General features: G+C 36.3%; 2 protein-coding genes across 2 annotated transcripts; both read left to right on the forward strand.

Moving 5' to 3' along the window:
• The first annotated feature begins 3,862 nt into the window (after window positions 1-3,862).
• Window positions 3,863-6,604, forward strand: LOC113750546 (alpha carbonic anhydrase 7-like). Its single transcript, XM_027294508.1, has 7 exons — window positions 3,863-3,966; window positions 4,085-4,302; window positions 4,748-4,854; window positions 4,971-5,073; window positions 5,699-5,866; window positions 5,988-6,041; window positions 6,215-6,604. Exons 1-7 carry the CDS (start codon window positions 3,879-3,881, stop codon window positions 6,302-6,304), a joined length of 828 nt encoding a protein of 275 aa, XP_027150309.1. The 5' UTR covers window positions 3,863-3,878; the 3' UTR covers window positions 6,305-6,604.
• Window positions 6,605-14,163: 7,559 nt separating this feature from the next.
• Window positions 14,164-22,685, forward strand: LOC113773235. The gene is made up of 10 exons (XM_027317835.1): window positions 14,164-14,279; window positions 14,855-15,406; window positions 15,802-16,288; window positions 19,008-19,092; window positions 19,919-20,061; window positions 20,384-20,577; window positions 20,720-20,850; window positions 20,952-21,224; window positions 22,357-22,497; window positions 22,581-22,685. The coding sequence occupies exons 2-10, from the start codon at window positions 14,863-14,865 to the stop codon at window positions 22,683-22,685; spliced, it is 2,103 nt and encodes a 700-aa protein (XP_027173636.1). The 5' UTR covers window positions 14,164-14,279; window positions 14,855-14,862.
• The last annotated feature ends 479 nt before the right edge of the window (window positions 22,686-23,164 follow it).

A 23,164-nucleotide genomic window follows, 5' to 3' on the forward strand; every position in this document is an offset into this window, starting at 1 on the left:
TCTCGGCCGGCATGACTTTTCTGCTTGTAGCCACATGAGAACTGATCATTACAAGTAGGAAAACTACTAGCAGGTGCTTCATTCTTCAGATCTTCAACCCTGTAAAGCTGCTGTCAATACTGATGCCGTGAAATGAAGATAATAAACAAAAAAATCAAACCATTCATGACGCATGCATATGTACATGCCAATGCTAGGAGGATAGGCTATAGATTAGAGCTTAACTGATCATACATATGAACAACTACATATAGAAAAAGGTTGAAAAATGCACTTACACAACTTCAACTCTTCAAGGATGAAGTAACGAGAATCCAAGTATGATGTGAGGCCTTTGTTGTTTGTACAAGGAGCAAAGAGGCGGATTAGGGCTTATATAGTTACAATTTGGATAAATATTGCGCGATGGAGTCCCCACCAAATGAGGCAGGAATAAGTGGACTTGCCATATTACACCAATAAAAGGAATATTGAAAGATTAAAATGATCAAGTTGAGGAAATATTTTGTCCAGACATGAACAATAATAGTAAAATCCACCTTAAAAGTGGTTGATGATGAACACTACGTAGAGTGGAGTGCCTGTTCAGTTGTCTTTTCATGTCGAGGCATGGTTAGAGGCAAGAGGTAAAACTTCATTTAGGAGATTTGGGGTTCTTAATTTGGGTCGCTCGTTAATTCTGTTCGACTCCATGATTGCATTTGACAATGTTGCTCTTTCATTTATCTTTTGGTTAACAACTAGGCCACTCGCGATTGCATCAGGTGAAGAAAATGAGGTTTTTCTTCGTGTTACCTTTCATGTCAAAATGAAGTTGCAAGATTAAGTTTACAAATCGCGGTTCTTAAGATATTTGAGAGGTGCCTCGTGATATCTGACTCCACGTATTCATTCTTTTCCTTTTTCTTACACTACTTCATTCTCATTCTCATTTTTCTTCAAGAAAAAAAAAATTTCTGAGATTTTTTTTACTGTGAAACCTGTCAGCCTTCCAATGGCCTTGCAAGCCCTTCTTAATCATTGTTTTAGATGTAGAACCGTATAGGTAACAGCTGATCAAATAAATAGTCAGATAGCATATCTGCTAAAATAATTTTCTAATCTAATGTGCTCCAAGAACACAAGTCACGGTGATTCTCATAATGCCTCCTTGAATGGTTTTGACTTTTTGGACACCCTTCAAATCAGAGAAAATCAAATCAGTTTCCAAACAATTATTTATTCCAATGCTGTGAAAACTTGCCACAACTCCTAGATTCTGGAAATTTCAAGAATTTGTCGTGAGAAGAAACAAGGGCTGCAATCCTTCTTGCTTTCTAATTCTTTTCCACTTAGTTTTTGAGGGAACTAGCTTTCTCGGTTGTCCATACTAGCGTGGATCAGTGATAATTGTATAGTGCTGATCTGATGTTATGGTATAGATCAATAGTTCAAACTCGGAATACCAAATTTCATTTTTCACATGTGTTATAATGTATTGCATCAGTTGCATGGACAGTCTCATTCTCTAAGCTTGACTTTTATTTGTTATTCATATTAGTCATTCGGTTCATATTCTTCGAGTACCTCATTTGTGAAGCATAACAGGCAAGGGAACAACCGGGGTAGGATACTTACAATGTTGGGTTACTAATTAATGTGAATTCTTCGTTTATGACATGTTGTAAAGTTTAGGTTGAAAATTTAGCAATAGATAGTGAAACATAAAGCCCCAAAAGGCAGAAGCTAAAGCCCCAAAAGGCAGAAGCTGGCCCGTTGAGCCATCTAACACATGGCTTCCCTTTCGTTTGTTTCAAGAATTCTATCAATGATGTGCACCCACATGGGTCCTCAATGTATTGCCACTAGAAATCAAGATAAGATAGTAGGATAATTAACATGAACAAAATATTTGATCGGGGAATATAAATGGGAAGATGCTTGAATTAAAAAAAAAAATCGAAAAATGCTTTGAATGGGTGAGTGGAATTTTGCACACTAAATATTCTTTGTTAAAAAAAAAAATAAATGTATCAATAATGACAGTAAGAAATAGGCATTGGCAGCATGCAGATGCGTAGAGAGCACTCAGAAGTCAGTATACTACAGTTGCAGTACAAAAGGAAATGATTCCAATTAATTAGTGAGCAGGTAGCTGGGCTTAAGAGGAATTCCCCATGATTTGTAGGTTTGAACTGTAAAGAAGAAGTTCTGACCATGTTGAAGTTTGAATGGATGCACTAATTAGTAATTTCTCATTCTGGACCAAGGGAACACCTATAGGTCCGCAACACCACAAGGTCCGCAACACCTATAGGTCCACAACAACTATTGGCTCCACCTTTCCATCTTTGGAACAGTATTAAAGAACATGTACCAGCTTTACATCTTTGGGCACTCAGAGATGGTTTACAGCCGGCAAAAGAACTCAACATCTCCTCACTTGAAGTGGAACTGGACCCTTAAAACTTCTGGTTTCATTTCTCGAGCAAAACTCCTCCAAATTCTCATGAGCTTTTCCCCACCTTATCTAAATGCAAGGAGCTGTCGACTACATTCCACTAAGTATTATAATTTTCATGAAGCGAACAGGTGTGCAGGCATGCTAGCTAAAAGGGGAAGAAGGCAGTAATGATTACATCCAGTTTTTGATAGTTATCCAGATTTTGTACTTCCCCTACCTTTGGATGATTTAAGGTCACTCGGATGACTATATATTAAGCTAATTACTTTGTTCATGACCATGTAGACCTATTTCTTCTCAATGCATCTTTAATTACCAAAAAAATAAAATAAAATTAAGGAACGTGTACCATACAATTTTTCATTCCTTTCCTGAGAAATATTCAATTTGTAGGAGAGAGACACATCGCAGAGTAACAAAAACCAGAGGAAAAAACTTGTATTTCCTCTTACGTGCAACCTGGCTACTTGCTATAGGGCAATATATAGTTCCCTGAGCTCAGGCTCACCTCACCACAAAGCTATATGTCTGTTTGTGACATATATATGACACAATATCGCACTTAGTATCCTTGCAATTTTTTTATAAAAAAAAACATGAAGAAAATGAAATGCCAATGCTGATTAGTCTATATACGTGCTTATCCTTGTTTCTGAAGAGTACATAAGCCCCTTTGGACCCTGAATTTGTAAAGGGAAAGTCCAATAAATTAATAAACGCCGAAAGAGGGAAAATAGGCTTCATACAGAAATGGAGTTAAAGCAAAGCCTTCTAGTTCCATTTGAAGAGTGAGGGAAGACTAGCTATTTTGTCCTTAATTTACTTTTCCCTTGTATCCCTTTCATTTTGTAGTTTGGCTGCACACATTTGAACTTAACGTTTGTACATCCAAATCAAAGAATGTAAGCTATGCTGCTGAGTAGCTTACCGGCAACATTGAATAAACCAGCTACTTGTCATCTAAAGACTCAGAAGATGTTCCAAATTAACCATATAGGCGAAGTTTGACACGTTATGATGAAGCCTTTTCTTTTGGAAACGTCAACTAGAAAATTCGTCGCCTCGGGCGTTGATCTAATTGTGTCTTCAGTCTCCACTTCTACGTACTGTTCCACGAAAGAAACCAGGAAAAAGGAATTTAGAGAGGTTAAACTCTTTTCTTCTGGATTCTACTTATATAGTAGTATCTAAATACAACAAGAAAAAGCCAATTAGCTATCTTTCTTAATTCTGTTCACTAGAAAATTGCCAATTCACACCCACCTGCTACCTCAAAGTCTCAAACGAAGTTTCCTCGGATACCCACCTGGGTCAAATAAAATTCAAAATAGTACATGTCAGGTTCACATTTCATGTAGCTGCTATATAATCAGCACCTAATTATCAAGTCCTTCTACGACAACTTCATGTCCAAAATCATACCGGGCAAATTAGTATGGAGTATCTTACAAGAAAAGCCTTGTTTTGCTGCTTCTTCGTTTTTACGACCTTTGCATGTAATCTGGCACGAGCTGAAGAAGTAGGTAAGTTTTCGAACTTATACCAGATAAAAAGTTTCCAGTTTTTTTCCCTTAAACCAAAGAGATCAGTATTATAGTATTGAGTATGGAACAAATAATTTTTCATTCATGCTGGTTGCAGAGGATGAAAAGGAATTTAGTTACGATGAAAGAAGCCACAGGGGACCAGCTCACTGGGGGGAGATTCGGCCAGAGTGGAGCATGTGTAACCATGGTAGCATGCAGTCTCCGATTGATCTGCTGGATGCAAGAGTTCAAGTTGTGTCAAGCTTGGGAAGACTTCATAGGGCTTACAAACCTTCTAATGCCACTCTCGTGAATAGAGGCCACGATATGATGGTGACTCTCTCTTACCATCGAAATCCTACATATGACTTCAAACAAATCGGGTCTTCGTTATTTTTGCACAGTTATGAACTTATGCCCAATCATTCATTCAATTAAATTTCCTTGAAAATTGTTTGGAATCCAAGTTTTTTGCCAAGTTTGTCTGCTACAAGTTTTTTAAAAATTTTAGCTACAGTAATCTCAAAAATTTTTTCAAAATTTTTAAACTATACACTTCAAAATATTCAAAAATCTACACATTTAAAAATTTTTTTTAAAAACTTCTACAGTAAATTACAGTAAAGTTTTAGACAAACTCTCAAAAAACTCACCTTTCAAACAGGGTTTGGGTACCAAGAATAACTGAGAAATATCAAGGTACGTGGACCTCCCTGACATAGTGAGGTAACAACTTTCTTGTTCCTTTGGTTGATGGTTTTGCTTTGTAAATGTGCAGTTGAGATGGGTTGATGATGCTGGGCATATTCATATAAACGGGACCTTATATCATCTCAGACAGTGTCACTGGCACTCACCTAGTGAACATTCTATTAATGGCAAAAGGTACTTTAATTAGCTTAATTATTTCCTTTTAACAAAATGTTGCTAGCTTAGCTGTTTAGACTGTAGGATTACATGTAATTAATCAAGAGCATTGAATAATTTAAAGTCAACCACAGGTACGATCTAGAGGCGCATTTGGTTCATGAAGCCCTCAATGGAAAGATCGCTGTAATTGGAATCATATATGAGATCGGACGATCCGATTCCTTTTTATCTATGGTATATATTAGCTCCCCCTTCTCAAGATACTATGTCTTTATTTTTCTTTGGGTAAAATACAAAAAGTCCTTTGTGGTAAATCTAATACACAAAAAAGTTCGCCGTGATTTCAAAATATACAACACGACACCCCGTACTTTGAGTTAAATTGTAAATGTGACGGAATCCGTTAAACTTAACGGAAATGACTTATTGGAACCTAAAAAAAAAATTTATACTTAATTTTTAATAAATATACATGTTCTACTCCTTAACCCTCAATTCTCTCTATCTAGAGAATAAAACAAATGATTTTTTTTTAGCTGTCTTTTGCTTAATTATATCAGGGCATTTTGGTCATTTCGTCCATTTCCGTTACGTTTAATGGATTTTGTCACCTTTACAATTTAGTTCAAAGTACGGGGTGTCGTGTTCTATATTTTGAAATCACGGGGGACTTTTCTGTATATTAGATTTACCACATGGGTTTTTTTTGTTTTTTACTCTTTTTCTTTTTTATCCTAGAGGAAATTAAAGACTTCAAGATAATTTACTTCATAAAATTAACACCCTTTATTTTTGTTTTTATGGCACTATTTTCTTTGGTTTTTTTTTTTTGGTTAATGTTGGATATGTGTAACCCTAGATGGAGAATAAATTAAAGGCTCTAGCTGATACAAGAGATTTGGAGAAAGTTGTGGGTGTTATTGATCCAAAGCAGATAAAGTTAGGAAGCAGGAAGTATTATAGGTACATTGGCTCGCTAACGACTCCTCCTTGCACTCAAAATGTCGTCTGGACAATTGTTAAGAAGGTTAGTCGAACTAATTCTAATTGGAAATTCTTCAGATTTTCTATAAATAAATAAATAAATATATATATATATACATATACCCATCTGAATTCTGATGTCTAACTGCATCAAAATTCCTCAGGTTAGAACTGTTACTAGAGATCAAGTGAAAATGATTCGAGAAGCAGTACACGATGTGAGTTGCCAAATAAAACTCTACTTCAATCACAAAAAAAAAAAAAATCTAGTTTAATTTGACCATTAATTCGACTATTTATGTCAAATCCTGCATAATTAGAAGCACAGTCAAATGATTATGAGGTTTACGCACTGTCCTAACATGTAGCAATCCCTTTTTTTTTTTGGCAGGAGTCGGAAGCCAATGCAAGACCACTCCAACCATTACATAATCGCCCGATCAGAATGTACAGGCCGCATGCTAAGGAAGAAGAAGATTGAAATCTGAGACAAATTAACGGATGAATTATAGTGCATTAATCCTTTCTTTTATCCTCTTTGGATGTGCTTATGCGTGTAATGTGAATATGGGCATGGAAATGCTCATTACCTACCTACGTAAATCTTGACATTAAAGTTGAGCTAGTTTATCAGTTAGAATACAAGTTCATAAAAGATATACTTATTACTAGTATTTATAATTTTTTTTTTCAAGAAAGAAACCATATAGTATAAAGCTTTACAAGTGTATGGAGATATAGTAGAGTTTGAGAGTCAAATGAAGTGACATTATTATGGCTACTTTGTTCACATTCTTACCAAATGATTTGTGTCTGTGGAAATTAGTATCAGCTAGATTTACTTGTGAGGTAAATTACCCAACGCTACATATGAACTCTGTATTGGCTGTAATGGATCTTTTTTTTTTTGAAAAAGAAATTACCATCATTCCTTTAAATAAGCTTCAACAGCATATATACAAGATTTCCCTGGGGATGAAGACAACCTTGACATGATATGAGCAGGAACATTGCAATTTCTTCCAACATGGGAAACTCGTTAACATATTCAAAACAGCTTCGCATATTCTTGTTGTTGATTTTCTGCACAACATTTAAGGCATCATCTTCCAGAATGAAATGGGTAACGGCTCCACCTCACTTTAAGGCGAACCAAAGGGTTCGGCGGACAGCCTGCTCAACTCTCGCCAGGACTACTAATACGGTTATACACAACTCAAAACGTGCCGGAATACAGTAGCGCGCTTAAACAAAACAAAAATCACGAAACAGAAAAATAAAAATCGAAACGGAAAGTGAATAGTGCCTGCCACGTCACAATCCGACCGGGACCCAATCGAATATAAGTAACTTCATATAATCCTTGAAATGGACATATACAAACCAAAGATAACACATGAACACGAGTACACACTTTTATAAACCACATTCGTATTTTTACAAATCAAAAGGGAACATTTGAATCCAAGTACAATTAGGGTTTTCAACCATTGAGGAGCTATACAAAATATCTAAACTAGCTCAACTCATGCTTCAAAATCACAGTTCCAAAAGGTGGTTCCCTGTAAGGAAAATAAGGATAGCGGAACGGGGTGAGTTAGAAGTTCAATGAGGTACCAAAAGTATAACAGTAGAAATCATGATAAAACACTTTTAGGGCACATATACATATCAAGTAAGAAAAATGAACGAACACCACAATTTAAAGGATACAGGTGGCCCTCAGGAGCCAAATCTCCGTTGCAATACTTGATCCAGTCTCGTTGACTCTCCGTCAACGTTTAATAACACACTAATGTCCGTAAACCCCTCTTACGCCAAAATTTCGTTCACCAAACATACCCCTTACCGGGCTCGAACGCCGTACAGGAACAGTAATGATAATACTCGAGTATACCGGAATCAAGAGTCTCAATACCCAAAGATTTTCCAGGAACAGGCATCCATGGATTGTCAATTACCTCGACCAAACTCTTGCTGGCTCGACTTAATTAACTCCCCATGAGATTGAGTTCAAGTTAATAGGAAGATCGTTGGACACACTTCCAAACGATCTCATAACAAGCGCAAGTAACAAGTTCAAGTTCATAACAAGTACAAGTAATAGATTCCAGTTCATTCAGTACAGGCAAGAGAACGAGTGTGATAAAGTACACTCTCGTCTCATTCAGAATAACAGAGTTCATAGTTATTGATGTCACACATTTTAAGTATAGATGAACCAATTAAACAACAATTCAGGGGAGTGGTACACTCACCAGTTAAAGTAGAGTTTCAACCAAGGTATGGCTCTAATCACCAAGAAACCCTAAAATAGCCAAGGTAAATAATTATGGTTCCCATAGCCACAATTCCAATAAATAGAATGCACAAATGAGACTCAACTACAAGTCGTAAATCTCGCCAACTAATTACTCATGCAAGTGTGCAAAACATGATTTCGAGAACAAAAAGGTAATATGAAACCCTAGGGCTCAAACAACCCCAAAAGTCTGTCTTATATATATCCCAAATCAAACCAAACTCGAAGGAGTCCAACATTCCTAAAATTTGGACAGCATGTCCCCTACATTTCCTTACTTTTCCATCCTGCAAGCAACATCAATTCATCTCAAATCAACCACATACACATTATCGACTATAGAATACACCTTTCGGCACAATAAGCACAACTGAAACTACACTTATCGGATTGAAATGAATCTTATGGCATTTCGAAACCAAAACATAAATCTAAATTTCTTATGAAGACCTCCAAAGCCAAATCATGCATTTTCATGGTCAAAAATGGAAAACGCCACGAAAATAGAAATCTGTTCGCGAAACAGGGTTCATGGACAGTCAAGGGTATTTCTATCATTTCACATGCTACAGTGCTCCAATTGAGCTGAAATTTTGCAGGCAGTTAGTTAACATCATTTGTTACAACTTTCATGTTTTAACCTAAGCCTGATTCGGCCTCTAACATGCACTAATAAAGCCGGTCAGAACAGGACAAATTGGAACCCTAAAGCTGAAATTTTTCGCAAATAACCGCAATTAACGTACAAGGGATCCATTTAACACAATTTAGAGTCATCAATCCAAGGCCAATCATAATCATCATATGAAAATAGAAAAATTTTCAAAAAATCAGAAATTTAGTTAATTCCACTTTAATCCATGAAATCTTCCACAAAGTAGCATCTATAACAACTATAAGCCACTACTTATCAATTAATTGAAATAAAGAGGAAGTTTGTAAGCAAAGTACTTTGACACCTCAAGAAAGATGATAACTTAGGATTTTTCTTTCCAAAACAACTCCACCAAGACCTTGAAACTCCCTTAGCAAGTCACTTTAGTGGACTAATTCAAGGTTTAATCGGTTGGATTTCAAAATTTGTGCAAGAAATGGAAGATATAGTTGAAACTTTCTTTTCTTTTCTCTCAAGGTGAGGTTCGGCCAAGAAGGATAGGAAATGAAGATGATTTGGGTCAAAATTATTCTTTTAGTAAAGGTAAGAAAGTTAGGCAAGTCAACCGTCAAATCGGGTCGCGACACATGACACTCTTAATGGTTCAAACTTATCCTTTTGTCTCTCCAAAATTAAACCATCTAAGTAATCTCTAATTATCTCTTAACACCTAATAAATTAATCCCGGTATACAAAATGTAACCTAATTGGTCGAATTTAGCGCACTTAACGCCATTAGTTGGTCCCACGTCCAATATACACTTCTAATATCTCATGAACTAACTTATACTAGAAAAATAATTTAAAAACTATATTTCCTTATAATAATATCGCTAAAGTTAACATAATAACAAAAATATAGAAAACGGGTGCAAAGAAATAAAATAAGACCTAAAAATTCAGAAAATTTTCGGATTCTCACAAAATGGGAAATACCAAAATCTCTTGAAAATAGCAGAAATTTGAGGAAAGCTAAACATTCGACCTGTTCAAGGTTGATGGCTCTAGGGGATATCCTTTCAGCCATTCCCACATCGATTTGCCCCAGATGATTTCATGGACATGGATGAAATGTTTGAAGCCATCTGAGGTTCCAGCCCCTTCCACACTTGGGCAAATTCACATTCAAGGAACATGTGTTGTTCGGATTTCACTGCACAACCACAACATTTACAGACTGTTATCATCTTTCCAAGCCTCGCTTGAAGATTCTGTCTGATAAGTCATAATTTGTTGCTTAAATTATTATTATTTTTTTCTTGATTTTAGTCAAATATTGTATTAATTGATAGATTTTACTTATATTTGGTGTTTCATATCAATTATAGGGTGTTGGAGCGAAAAGTGGTTAAATGAAGATTTTTTTGATGATTTGCATGTGGGCAAACCTACGTTCGGGATTCAAAATCGAAAAGTCGGGATTGATATTGGACAGTTTCCCAATCCAAGTCAAATTTCAAAACTTGACAGCTGCTGAAGTTTCCTATTTCTTTGCATTCTACGTCAATCTCGAGCAATTGGGAGAGCTTTTAGGAAATTGAATTGTAATAGGAAACTCTTTAGGAATTTGATTGGTATTAGGAAACCAATCAATTAAGCAATTCGGCAGAAAGAATTCGGATATAGCTCTTGCTTAGGAACAAAGCATAGTAATTCTTATTTTTCTGGACCGATGGAGAGGAAGACAATGGGAAAGTTTCGAACAGATTTTTACATGACTTGTTCTCCGTTAATGGAGAACTAATTTCATATTTCTAGTCAAGGGACAACTGAAGATTTGGTTCAACGATAACTATAAGATCTAAATTATTTTAATTGCTTCATTCAATCATTGATATTTGTATGTTTTCTATTTTGCGTTGCTATGATTATTGTGTGTGATTGAATAAGTGCGTAATATTTAATTATTCACGTAATTTATTTGCTAATTAGAGTAGTTGAATCCGTAATTGTTTGACTATTCCAATCCCGATAGCAACTGATGTAATTGGATTTGTATTAGAGAAACGTACAATCTATTTCAAAGAAACTCTCGTAGCGTGCTTATTGATTAGAGTAGGGTTTTTCTAGTTTTTAATGCAATTAGAGAATAAAATCCTATGATCGTACGTAGGATTATTCCTAAATTAGGAAAATAGTCAATGGTCGTACCTTGACTATCGAAACAATAAGGACAGACAGACTGTCAGATCGTATCGGCAGTTAAAAACCTACTTATTAATAAATGTTGGAATTATAATTGCAACAATGATCAGTTGCATGAACCATTTCTGAAGTGTATCCTTGATTAGAGTTTTTCTCATTATCTCTCTCTCTTAATTATTTTTTCGTAGTCGATTAGTTTAGTTAATAATTCATTAGTTTTTAATTCTCAAAACCCCCGTTTATCCTTGACTTGAAAAGGAACAAATTTTCCTCAGTCCCTGAGGATAGGACCCTATTTGTCCTATATACAAATTAACAAGTTTTCGTGAATAAATTTTGGTATATCGAATCTAGCAAATTCTTTGGAGTCAGGGTGAATAGGGTTGGCAATTTTCGACACGATTTGAAAACACGACGCGAAGCTAATACGAAATTAATGGGTTTGGATTAAGGTTTCAGTGGTTCGGTCACAATTGGGTCGAACCCGATGAACCCGAAAATAAACATGTCGATTTCGGGTCAACCCGTGGGTGACCCGATATGACCCGTTTATGAATTAAAAATAATTTAATAAATATAAAAATTATTTGATCTAACTAAACTAAGTTATTACTTTTTTTCAAAGGCATTCATTACTTAATTCTAAATGAATTTATTTAACTTGTGTGAAGTTGAAATTATTATATTTGGACAAATAATATATTATATTATATTTTACTTTTATATTGATTTAATTTAATTTATATTTGATTTGGGATAAAACACTTTTACGGTGTTTAATTTATTTTAGATTTGGTTTGGGATTATTTATTTAAATTTTTATTACTTGATTATGTAATTAGTTTTGTGAGAAATTGATTTTATTAGAAATTATAGTGGTAAATTAATAAATTAAAATTAAGTTTCGAATCATTTCAAATCGACCCGTCAATCCGAAATTTTCGGGTTTGTGTCAGGTATCCTGACCCGTTTTGGGTTGACGGGTCAGGCTCGAGTCAGCATATTTTCTTTTATACATGAGTCTCAACCCGACGCGCCAACCCGAATTCGACCCGATTGCCACCCCTAAGGGTGAATTTAGTAACCCATTGCACATTTAGAGTCCCTACTCCAGTACTAGAATTGACTCGGAAATGCTTTTGTTGACAAATAGGATTAACATTATTATTATTGCACAAACTCAACACCTGTCACTGTCCTCCACACAAAAATTTTGATCTTTGGAGAAACATTTAATTTCCAGAGATTCTTGTCTTTAACTCGCGAAGATGCTTCTTCCTCACCTTTTATCTGCTTCTTGATTTTCCTTGCTAAGTAATTAGCAGATTTAATCATTGAACCCTTTAAATCACCACAATACTACAAAATAAACGAAAGTGTGTAATTGCTGCAGAGACTAGAATAGGGCTACTTTTAGATAAACCAAGAAAGTAATATAGGCCGCAAAAGCTATAGCATTTAAATAAGAACCAATCAAATATTGGACCATACATACCACACTTCCTTAATCGACACTTTCAAGATTCCACAAATCAGAGCATGTTATGAGTAAGTTGTTATTATTGTGTATATGCATGTCTAAAATTAATTTTACTAAATAAGTACTTTTAATTTATTACAATAACTTGTGAGAAACTTAAACACTTTTTTGTAAGAAAGAAATAGTAGTATATATTTAAGCATCTTAAACAAAGGGCCTGTTTGGAACCTTGATTTTTTACCAAGTTTGTATAATACTAGTTTTTTAACAACTTTTGCTACAGGAACCCCAAAAACCTTCACAAAGTTTTTTACCTACACAATTCAAAATACCCAAAACACAAAAAAAAAATTCCCTTCCCTTTTTCTTCTTCTTCCTCCCCCACCCCAACCTCGTCGCCGTTCCGGCCGAGCACCTCCTCCTGCGTCTTCGTTTTTTCCTTTCTCCCTATTCACCTCTTCTCCCCTCCATCCTCCTTGTTACAGATCGTTGCACAATAAAAACCTCCATCCAGGAAATCAAAGAAATGACAATCCAAGAGTAAGATTTCCCTTTGCAAGATGGGGAATAGTTTTAGCATTAACGTCTTTTACTGATCTAACAAGAAAGATATCTTTCCTGGCGCCTTTTTCTGCTCCCAAATAGAAACTCAAATGCCAGACTGGGTAGTACTAGTGCGGGAAAACGGTTCAGGCTGCCGCCTTCCTTCAGTTGGCTTCGCGCTGCACCGGGGGAGGGTGAGAGTGGCGGGGGAAGGGGAGGAGAGGAGGGAGAAGGAAAATTGCAAAAAAAAAAAATTTCTCTGTGCTGTCCATCTGCGCAGAGAGAGATAGGGAGATGCGGAGAGAAGAGGTGGTGGGGGAGGAGTCGGGAGAGGGAAAGGTGCGGGAAGGGAAAAGGAAGGGGAAGGGTGCGGGAGAGAGGAGAGAAAAAAAGCAAAAAAAAAAGAAAAGAAAAAAGTTGTTGATGTTGCTGCTTCATTAGCAGTTTTCGAAGAGGGAACAAGGGAGGGGGAAGGGGAAGGGAGAAGAAGTGGGAAGGGAGAAAGGAAAAGAAAAAAGAAAGAAAGAAAAAAAAGAAAAAAGAAAAAAGAAAAAGAAAGAAAGAAAAGGAAAAGAAAAAAAAATTTTTCATCTCACAAAAATTTTTCTACAACTTCTACAGTGATCTACAGTAAAATTTTATACAAACACCCAAAAAACTCATCTTCCAAACAGGCCCTAAAATTTTTCATTGCATTTTTCTCAAACTCGGTATTAGATCGCAACAAGAATGTAGAGGAGGAAGAAAACGGAAATCTAAGCATAATATGGAGAACAAGAATAATAAAAGAAGAAAAGGATTTGGCGAAGCAATTTATAGATTTTGTGAACATAGGAAGTGAATCACTGCTGATCTCTAATTAAAGAAATAACGTGCAATTAAACCTAAATAGAACTTTGCGTGTATTATAATTCTATTTCTAACCTTCTGTTCCCATTTCCTACATTACCCACCCAAAAATAAAAGGAAATAAGGGTATAATAGTTATTAAAATATTCACCCATGGAAATAAAATGAATTGTCTACTTTTATCCACCCAAAAATAAAAAGAAACCAAGGGTATAATAGTCATTACAACGTTTCGCTTCCTTTAAACAATGAAAACCGTCAAGGGCAAAAATGGAAATAAAGAATCCTGCACCGCCGCTGGAACACCGTAAGAGTCCGAGGTATGACGAGTTCAGCAGTTGTTTCATTTGTGTGTTGCATGGCCGTTCTTCTACCTTGGTAAGCACCGAAGTAAATTCACGAACATCGAGGTACTGCTAGAAACCAGGGTTTTTTTCGGGAGCCGTGGATTCAAGAATCTAGGGTTTTCTTTAAACCCAGAGGTAACTAAGAGTGCTTCTTGGTATTGCTAGTGTTAATTCTGAGCTTAATTAGTGTTTTTAAGCTTAAAATTTGCACTAGGGAAGTAGGATTGGTTGGAATTTTGCTTTGCATTTTCAGCATTTTCCAAAATTTCGTAATTTCTTTTTTTTTTTAGGCAAAGAATTTGTAATTTCTTAACTTGGAAATCAAATAATGTTAACAGGATTTGATTTGGCTTTTGGAAATTGCCCTAATAGTCCTGCATTGTGCTATCACTTCGTTCTTCGTTCCCAAGTCTTGAAGTATTAGGGCACCAAGCTAGAAGGAGCTGTTCTACAACCATGTCCTTTTTCTTTTTGTCAAAGAAAGAAGTTTTTTAGGTAGGAAGGGGAGGTGAAAATTGTAATTTAGTGAGGATTTGCATAATACTTGATTGAGATTCATTGGTTTTAGTTTATAGGATTATGCTTAGAGTGCATTCGGGAAGAGAGATCTGTACCACTTGCTACTACCTAATTGTAAAGGCCCTTAATGTATTTGTCAATTTTGTTTCGTATTTTGGAATAGTTAAGCTGAACAATTTAGTGGTTTGCAGCTGAAAGGATGGCTAATGATTCTCGCTCTAGGCAGAGAAATAAAGATTTTGAGGGTGACAGTTCAGGTAAAAGTATGGATAGCGGGGAAGGAACTTTGAACTCTGGCACGTTAAAGGTTGATGCTTCACGTTTAAGGCAGACAACTCAGGGTGCATCATCCTCAGGACAAATGACATCGAGCCCATCAAGTACTAGGAAGTCTGAACGACTTGAAAAGCGGATGCCATCAACACCTCTTCCGGTTATCAGGAAATCTGAGAGACTGGAGAAACAGAGCGCCCCAAGTCCTTTAAGAAGGTCTGACAGGAGTAGAGCACTTGGTTCATCAACTTCATATGGATCAAAGAGCTTGGAGAAAGTGTCCAGTTCAGCGGACAGAATGAGCAGGCGGGAAAAGAAACAGAAGAGCGTAAAGCAGTTGACGATGGGAACTGAAAACGTCAACCATGGTGAAAAATGGAACCAAGAATCTTTTGGTGTAAAGAGGAAGAGAATGGATGCTCGCAGTTACAAGGATTTGTTCAAACGAAAACAAATATGTTCAGCATCAGGTAGGCAAATTTCTCATGCGAGGCCCTCCACTTAACATTGTGATGACTGTTGAAAACTTAGAATTTTTCGCACGGTATATTTTTCCAGTATCTATGTTGGATACAAGCGTTTAAATTCATGCTGCATAAATGTTAGTGTCTATAATATTAATTCCAATATCTTGAACTGAGTGGAGAATGAGCTTGCTAATTTGGTCATTGGTATTAATCATAATGTATTTTATGATGCATTTTAGATGGTTGAAAGCAGTTTGTAGTGTATGTTATGATACATTTGAGATGGTTGAAAGCAGTTGAATCATAATTCATATAACTTTTGGCTGCTTCTGGGTGGTAACAGGCTGATTTGGTTGACCTGCATGTCTTCCTTGTTTGTCATTGTTTACTGCATGCAGGTAGGGAGGACGAGTTGGAAAGACATGACCTGTTGCCTCAAGTTGATAGTGGTGGTAACATGAGTTGTTTAAAACAATTAGAGGACAAGAATGAAGGACATGAATGCGGTATGAGGGTCACAGAAGACTCGAGAGAAAAACCATTGGAGAGAGCTGTCTCAGGAGCTGCATTTGGTTTGAAAGATTGTGATGCCAAGATCTCTGAGCCCAATATTAATTCTACTACTGGAAATTCTCAGATTCCTGAGATGGTGACGTTGACTTGTATGGCGAGTCCACTTGGTTGTAATACTAAGTTGGAAAGTGGTGCCCGATGCATGCAATCAGAAGAAAAGGGGTCTACAATTAATGTAGCGCCTGATGTCACAGGAATCCTTGTTAGTAAATCTGTCTCTGCTCTGGTTGCCGAGTCTGATCCTGCAGCATCCGGGGAGAATGATATATATGGCTTTGTTGGGAACTGTGCTGTCTGCTGTAAGAGGCGAAGGTGCTTTGATCCTCTCTCTTTTTGTTATAAAGCCTTGCATATCCCGATTTTCGGGGATCAGTTGTTTCATTTCAAATTTTTTGAAATGCTCTCAAATGAGGTTATTATCATGCATCAAGTGTGCACTTTTTTTGTGTGTATATTGCTATGTTTGTATTGTTTAGAAAATTAAGGGCATTGCTCCTGGTCTTTCATCGTTTAGACCTAAATACCAATATAGTCCTGTGCATATTGACCATCTTCCTATCAAGTGAATCTTTTGAGAAAGGAGCCTGATTCATCTCTCTAATAGATACTGATTTATCCAAAAATTTAAGCATTCCTAGTTTAGTAGTCACCTGATGTATGTCCTTCTCCTTTCCCAGTGCATTCTATACTAACTTCAATCCAGATGGGATGGGGGGTCAATTTCGAGCCTTTTACAAGCACTTTTTCCATCTCTCTCAAAGTCTCCCATTCTGAGATGTGCAACCCAGATAAACAAGTGTCACTGGAGCAAATCCTCCATATTTGTCTTAAAAAATCTTTCCCTTGCAATCTTTGTTTGGGTTTTGTTAAGTTTTAGTTTAGAATTATCCATCTGTTGCAGTCCCCTTCTTTACGTGGTGTTTCACTCCTCACATTTAACGAGCATGTTTTCTCTGAATGAGTTATTTGTATAACAGAGTACCAGTTGGATAATCCCATTTTACGGTGTAGGTTGCTGTGCTGTCATGGTGCTTGGTCTTACTGTTACATCTTTTGCTTTGGCTTCCTAAGTTGCTGTTGGAAATAATGATCCAGAATCTCTTCTTTACATAATCTCTCGTTCCAGGATCTGCTTGATGTCATTCTGAACTTCAAGTAAACAGAGCTGAAGTTCTTCCTATTGCTTTTTGATGCTATTAGATGCTGCTAAGCCAATGGAATTGTCAACCTCTTGTTCTTTCGAGTTATCAATCTTTTCTCTTGTCAATGCCCTTTACCTTAGCTCGGTTATACGTGCTGATAGGTTCCCAAGGTCATGGACTTTCTTCAACAGCTCATCAGTATAGTGAATTTTCATTACTGCTCCTTTGAATGCCACATTGTTGCTTATCCCTGTGGTGCAGACTTTCCAACCATTTACAGAGTCCTTTGTCTTTTTCTCCCAATTAAGGATGCCATAGGTGTTAGATTACTGGAGAGCACTTTGATGTATTATCTTGTTTCTGGAGGCTGAAAGAAAATTTCAGCAATTCCTCATATATAAAACTTAACTCCATATAGGGTTGAAAGAATTTCTCATAAGTGGAAATCCTAACTTCTGATACTACTTTAGTTCATCTGAAAGAGCCTTATGTATCTACCACAGCAACGTACTTCAACACTTTATTAAATTATAACGTGTGTTTAGAAAATATATTGAGTGTGTTTGGATAGTAGATTATTTGGAATAATTTTTTGAAAAAAATACCGTAGCACATTTTTGATGTGATGTATGTGAGATAAAAAGGTGGTTGGAAAATGTGTTGATTTAAGTAAATAAAATTGTCAAATAAACTACAATCCAAACAAATTAAAATTGTAAACTGGCAGGTGGATGGCACAATAAACTTTGGACGAACACTTGTCTTCATGGTCTTCCTAGTCATATATTTTCAGGGATACCTTTTGGCAAAACAGTTTCTTCATGATCTGTCAGTAGTCTTACTTTTCATGAGATGTCCTTTCTAGCTGTATTATAGGCATCATATCAACTTTTTTAGCAGCCCATCTGTTAAATAAAGGCAACCATGCATGGAAACTAGCTGCCACCATCATCGAGGATTGCCGAGTGTTCATGGATGTTTACTCAGACAGGAATACTGGAGTTGATTGTCCGGCTAAAATGGGTTCTTTTAACCAGGTTTTCATAGTGCTTGATGTACCTTCATATGTGATACAGGTTTTAGTACAGGATAGCATTTAGCACAGCCATCTAAGTGTGCATTTTCCTTGAATGAGTACAAATGTATCTTTAACTCTAAATGGTGTATTTCTTACTAAGTGTGATTTTGGTTGACTGAGTACAAATCTATGGTGAACTCTTGCTTATGTATTCATCATATATGAAAGGCTTTAATAAGCTTGTAAATTTACTCCATCTTACTTGTAAGGCTTATGCTTGTGTTACTGAAGATGATAGGTGTACCTTTCTTAATTAGGTTTTTTGTGCTCTTGATCTGTTATTATATATGCAATTAAGTATGCTTGAGGAAAAAGTAAAGGCAATCAAAATTTCTTCCTTCTTTTATTACTTGGAAAGAAGAAATTGAGCTAATTCATGTTGTTTTTGGTTGTGAGAGGGTATTGTTTCTCTGCATTGTCGGACCTGCCTGGTTGTTTCTTTATTCTTGGATCATATTGCTGATTCAAAGGCAGTCAAATTTTCTCTTTTCTTATCATTTGGAAAGAAGAAATTGAGCTAATTCATCCTTTTTGGCTGTAAGAGGGCATTGTTTCTCTGTATTGTCAGTTCTGCTTGATTGTTCTTTTATTCTCGGATCATATTGCTGATACATCTTGCAGTATGAAAATTTTCAATTTTTCTTCAAAATGCAAGTTACTGGTTATCAGTAGATTTTATGCTAGGCTGTACGGTATCTAAAGCAAGAGATAATGCACAATGGAAAAGTTGTTGGGTGCTACTGCTATCTATCTTTGTTTTTCCACTGGCTTTGTACATCCAGGACCCATAGTATATCATTTTTTTTGGCAGGTCAGATTATGATTCACCAAAAGAGGAACTCTGTTCTTGCGGAGCTACTCTGAGCTGTACCTCAGGTGACATCTCAAGAAATAAGGTTAGTTTGTAGTAATGTTATGAATTTTGCTCTATGGTCATAATAGCACAACATAACAGATGCATTGCTTTATTCTGAATGTTATTTTACCGTAATTGCTGTGAGAAAGATGAACAAAAAATTTTAAGCATAAGCTTAATTGCCAAGGCTGATAGTTAAAATTTGCATGCTGTCACATGGTTTTATCTCATTAAAAATTGGCCAATTTCTTTTCACTCAATTTGGTTGGTCAAAAAGGAAGTGTTAAGGGATTACATGTAGCTTTTGCAAAGCTTGGGGCCCAATTCTTTTGCATTCAGCTCTTTGCATGGTACATGTAGCTCTTTTGCGAAGCTTGGGGCCCAATTTTTTTGTCAAGCACATGACTATATAGTAAGCTACCTGGTTAAGTGAATTTACTCAATTGCATAGGCTCCTTATATGATGATTTGAGATGTCTTTTGTTTTAGCTGTAGTTTAACACCCTCAATTGCACTGTCATGCTGTTCTGATCAGTCATTTGCTTCTTTTATTCGTAAGAATGAATTTAACTTCTGAACTTAATTGTTAAGTTATAATTCTTGGTGTTTTACATGGGAAATTGCAGCTTAGGTTCTCTTTTCTCTCCTTTAATTATGGTCATTATTTTTTTGGTACATCATTCTTCCTGCACTCATGCTATCTTTTTAAGCCACGTTGTTGATGGGAGTATTTTACCATGCAAAACTTTAACGTGGATGTTTGTATAAATCGCTATTGCAATGTTGTCCACTTTTTGTTATACACCCATATGCTATGATCTCATTATGAGTGATGATTTTCTTTTTTTGACTCCGTAAAATTTTAGGATAGTGGAAATCTTGAAGCTGCCTTTAATTCAGAATCAGTTGGGAGACACAATTGCATTCCAAGATCAAAGGAGACTCTTTCAGTCACCAAGACTGATGTTCAAAATGTGTGCGTGATGTGCAAGAAGGGCGGAAAGCTCCTGTGGGTAAATTATGCTTTTATGCTTTTATGCTTTTATTGTTTAGACAATTTGGGAAAATGTCTTGGACTAGATTGCATCTGATACTTTTTCTTTTGTGTGGGTATGTCCCTTTTTGCGCCTTTTCAAGCTTAATTTAGATTTGTTGTGGTTTCACCTTGTAGTAAGGGGGTTAATGTGTTTGTACTGCTGCTTATGGGGTACCCTTTGACACTAAAATAGATTTGCTTTTTATTGCTTTAGCAGATTTATTCCTTCTCCTGTGATTTCTGTTTGACCTTAGAAGATGCCTCAGACTGTGTGACGGTTTTGCTTACTTTGTAGGTTCTGCGCTGGAGAAAGTTGTAGAAGATGCTACCATGTATCTTGTCTGGATCCTTCTTTAGTTGATGAAACACCTGGAGTCTGGCACTGTGCATTCTGTGTTAAGAAGAAGATAGAATTTGGTGTCCATACAGTGTCAAAAGGAGTAGAGTCCATTTGGGATGTTAGAGAAGTTGTAGTTTCAGATATGAAAGGTCTGGTCTGATTCCTTTGTTTTAACTTGCTTCGTGGGACAAAAATATTTGGCATGATGTTCAGAAATGATTTCTATTACTTGACTGTGATTTATTTAGGAATTATTCTTGTTATGCCAATTTTGTCTTTATTGCTTCTCAGGAATACGTAGGCAGAAGCAGTATCTTGTTAAGTATCAAGGTCTTGCTCACGTTTACAATCATTGGGTATCAGAAACATTGATGCTTCATGAATCTCCTTCTCTGGTTGAAAAGTTTAATAGAGAGCATCAGGTCAATATTTTCATGGCTTAAAGTAATTGGATCATTTACTCTGCTTAAAAGTTTACTATACTTTGTTCGGGATATATGGTGATTCTATTTTTGGGCTTCAGATTGTTACATGGAACCCAGAGTGGAGGTTGCCACATCGTTTGCTTAGAAAGAGACGTTTAATGTCCTTTAGTCATCAGGATGAGTATCCAAGTTCAAATAATGATGCTGTTCCCTATTGCCAATTTGAATGGCTTGTCAAATGGCGTGGGCTTGATTATGAGCATGCTACATGGGAAGTTGATAGCATGAAGTTCCTACATTCACCTCAAGGGCAGAGACTTGTGAGAGAGTATGAAATTCGTCATCAGAAGACAAGAAAAGTGTCTGACAAGGTGACTTTAATTACACTGTTAAATGTGCAACGTACTTTAAATTGTTTTAAGTTGATATATTGTTTAGTGCTTGTTGGATCAACAAAATGCCTGTAAATTGGCATGCTGGGCATCAGTATTTTCTTTATTTTTACCTCCTTTCTTGAGAACTTTCTTGCTGATTTGGATCTAAGTTCTTTCTGACGCTGTCCATCACTCAGAGAGTGGATCTTCATGTGGGTTGCATTTTCTCTTTAGTTTGTCTGGGTATTTTTTTTAAAGAGCTGGAGGATATTTGTCTCAACAAGTGATTGGATGTTGAGCTGGATCATGGATGCATTAACTTTGGCCTTTAGTTTCTCCTTAGTGGAATGTAGTCCCAGAAACTTTAGTAAAATTTGGAGGTTTCACCTTGATATGGCGTGCCAGGTTCCTGGATGCATAATTGTGTTGAATCTGGTTTGGGGATTATCATCGGTTCTCCCTCAACATAAAGTTTTAGTATCCTCTGGTCTCCACCTAGAAATACATTCTAATTTCCACTTAGGGTATTTATTGTTGAAAAGTATGCATATAAATATGCACACACAAAAGAGGAGTTTCTTAAGTGGGGAGTCTTTATGGCAGAGACTTCTACGCTTCTTGCTTTTCATATCCTGGTTACTATTTTGCTTTGTCCTAAAATAATTGTTATGGTTTAAAAATGGAAATATATAGAGCTCAACTTTCCTATTGTACCCTTCATACAATTCCCCAAAAAAAACGTTTTAGCGATGTTCCTTCAGTAAATAAGGTTACAAATCATCTTCATATTTTTGGTAGTTGTTCCTTTTCTAATATTCCATGTTCAACTAACATAACATTGGAGTTTGAGGGGCAATAATGGAAAGAGTTGCATTGGTAGTTGATATGTTTTGATCAAAGTTACTTTTTCTAAACTTTGTGCAAAGTTGACCATGACATATAAAATGGGATGGAGGCTGTATGTTACTAACTGCTCTCTATTTCATCTATTGAGATGCTTATGTTCACTTGTCATTGTACCGTAAGTGAGTTTTGTGGCAAAAATTTTTTGTGGTGAAAATATGAAGTGTAAAGAGTTGTGTGCGACAGAATTGCAATTTTCATTTGTCTTTGCTTGCTGATACTGCAGAGTGCAAAGGGAGCTTTTACTGAACTGCAGAAACTTCCAGCAGGAGGATCATTTAGAGCTGATGACAATATGTTAAACAATGTGAACAAGCTGCGGGAGTTTTGGTATAAGAACCAGAGTGTTGTTGTCTTTGATGAACAGGTGAGCTTGTTTGACAGCTATGCTCAAGTTTCTTTCTTTCTGCTTCTTTCATTTTTGCTGTTTTTAATCTTTTTTTGCATTAGGGCAGTCCACATGTTCGCCCTGCCTATGAAATTTCAGTGTCAGTGTCAGCTACCTGCTTTCATGGCTGTGTTGTCACATGCAAATTTGGACCAGATGAAATTTAATGTTGCGCATACATAATTTCTTTTCTGGTTCCATTTGCTCAAGTCACAGATCTTTAGCCTAAATCTTTAAATAGTTATGTTTTTGTTTGAAAATCCAACGGATGTGTTTACAAGTGTCCCTTTTCTGGTAATAATAGCTGCCTTGAGGCTTAAGGTGTTAGCATGGGCCTGCTCAGTTGTATGATTGGAACATTTACCTAACCTTTGGTTGCGAGAAGAAGTGTAGGAAATTGAAGGGAGTTATTTTCTTTTTACAGGGTGTCTTGTTGTCAGGAAGGCAGTAAAAGTTTCCTGCATTTTCCTGCAACTTGTGTCCTTTAAAATTTGCAGTATTTTTTGGGAAACTGGTTAACCATACATAAGGATGTTAAAAACTACAAGTATACCATAACAATTGTAATTGCAGATTCTCTGTCAGATTTTCTCTTGTTAGCAGAACACACACCTCTAATAAAAGAATATTAGCTGTTGCTCAAAAG

Source organism: Coffea eugenioides, chromosome 1 (genome assembly GCF_003713205.1).
Source record: "Coffea eugenioides isolate CCC68of chromosome 1, Ceug_1.0, whole genome shotgun sequence".
In the NCBI taxonomy this organism is placed as follows: Eukaryota; Viridiplantae; Streptophyta; class Magnoliopsida; order Gentianales; family Rubiaceae; genus Coffea; species Coffea eugenioides.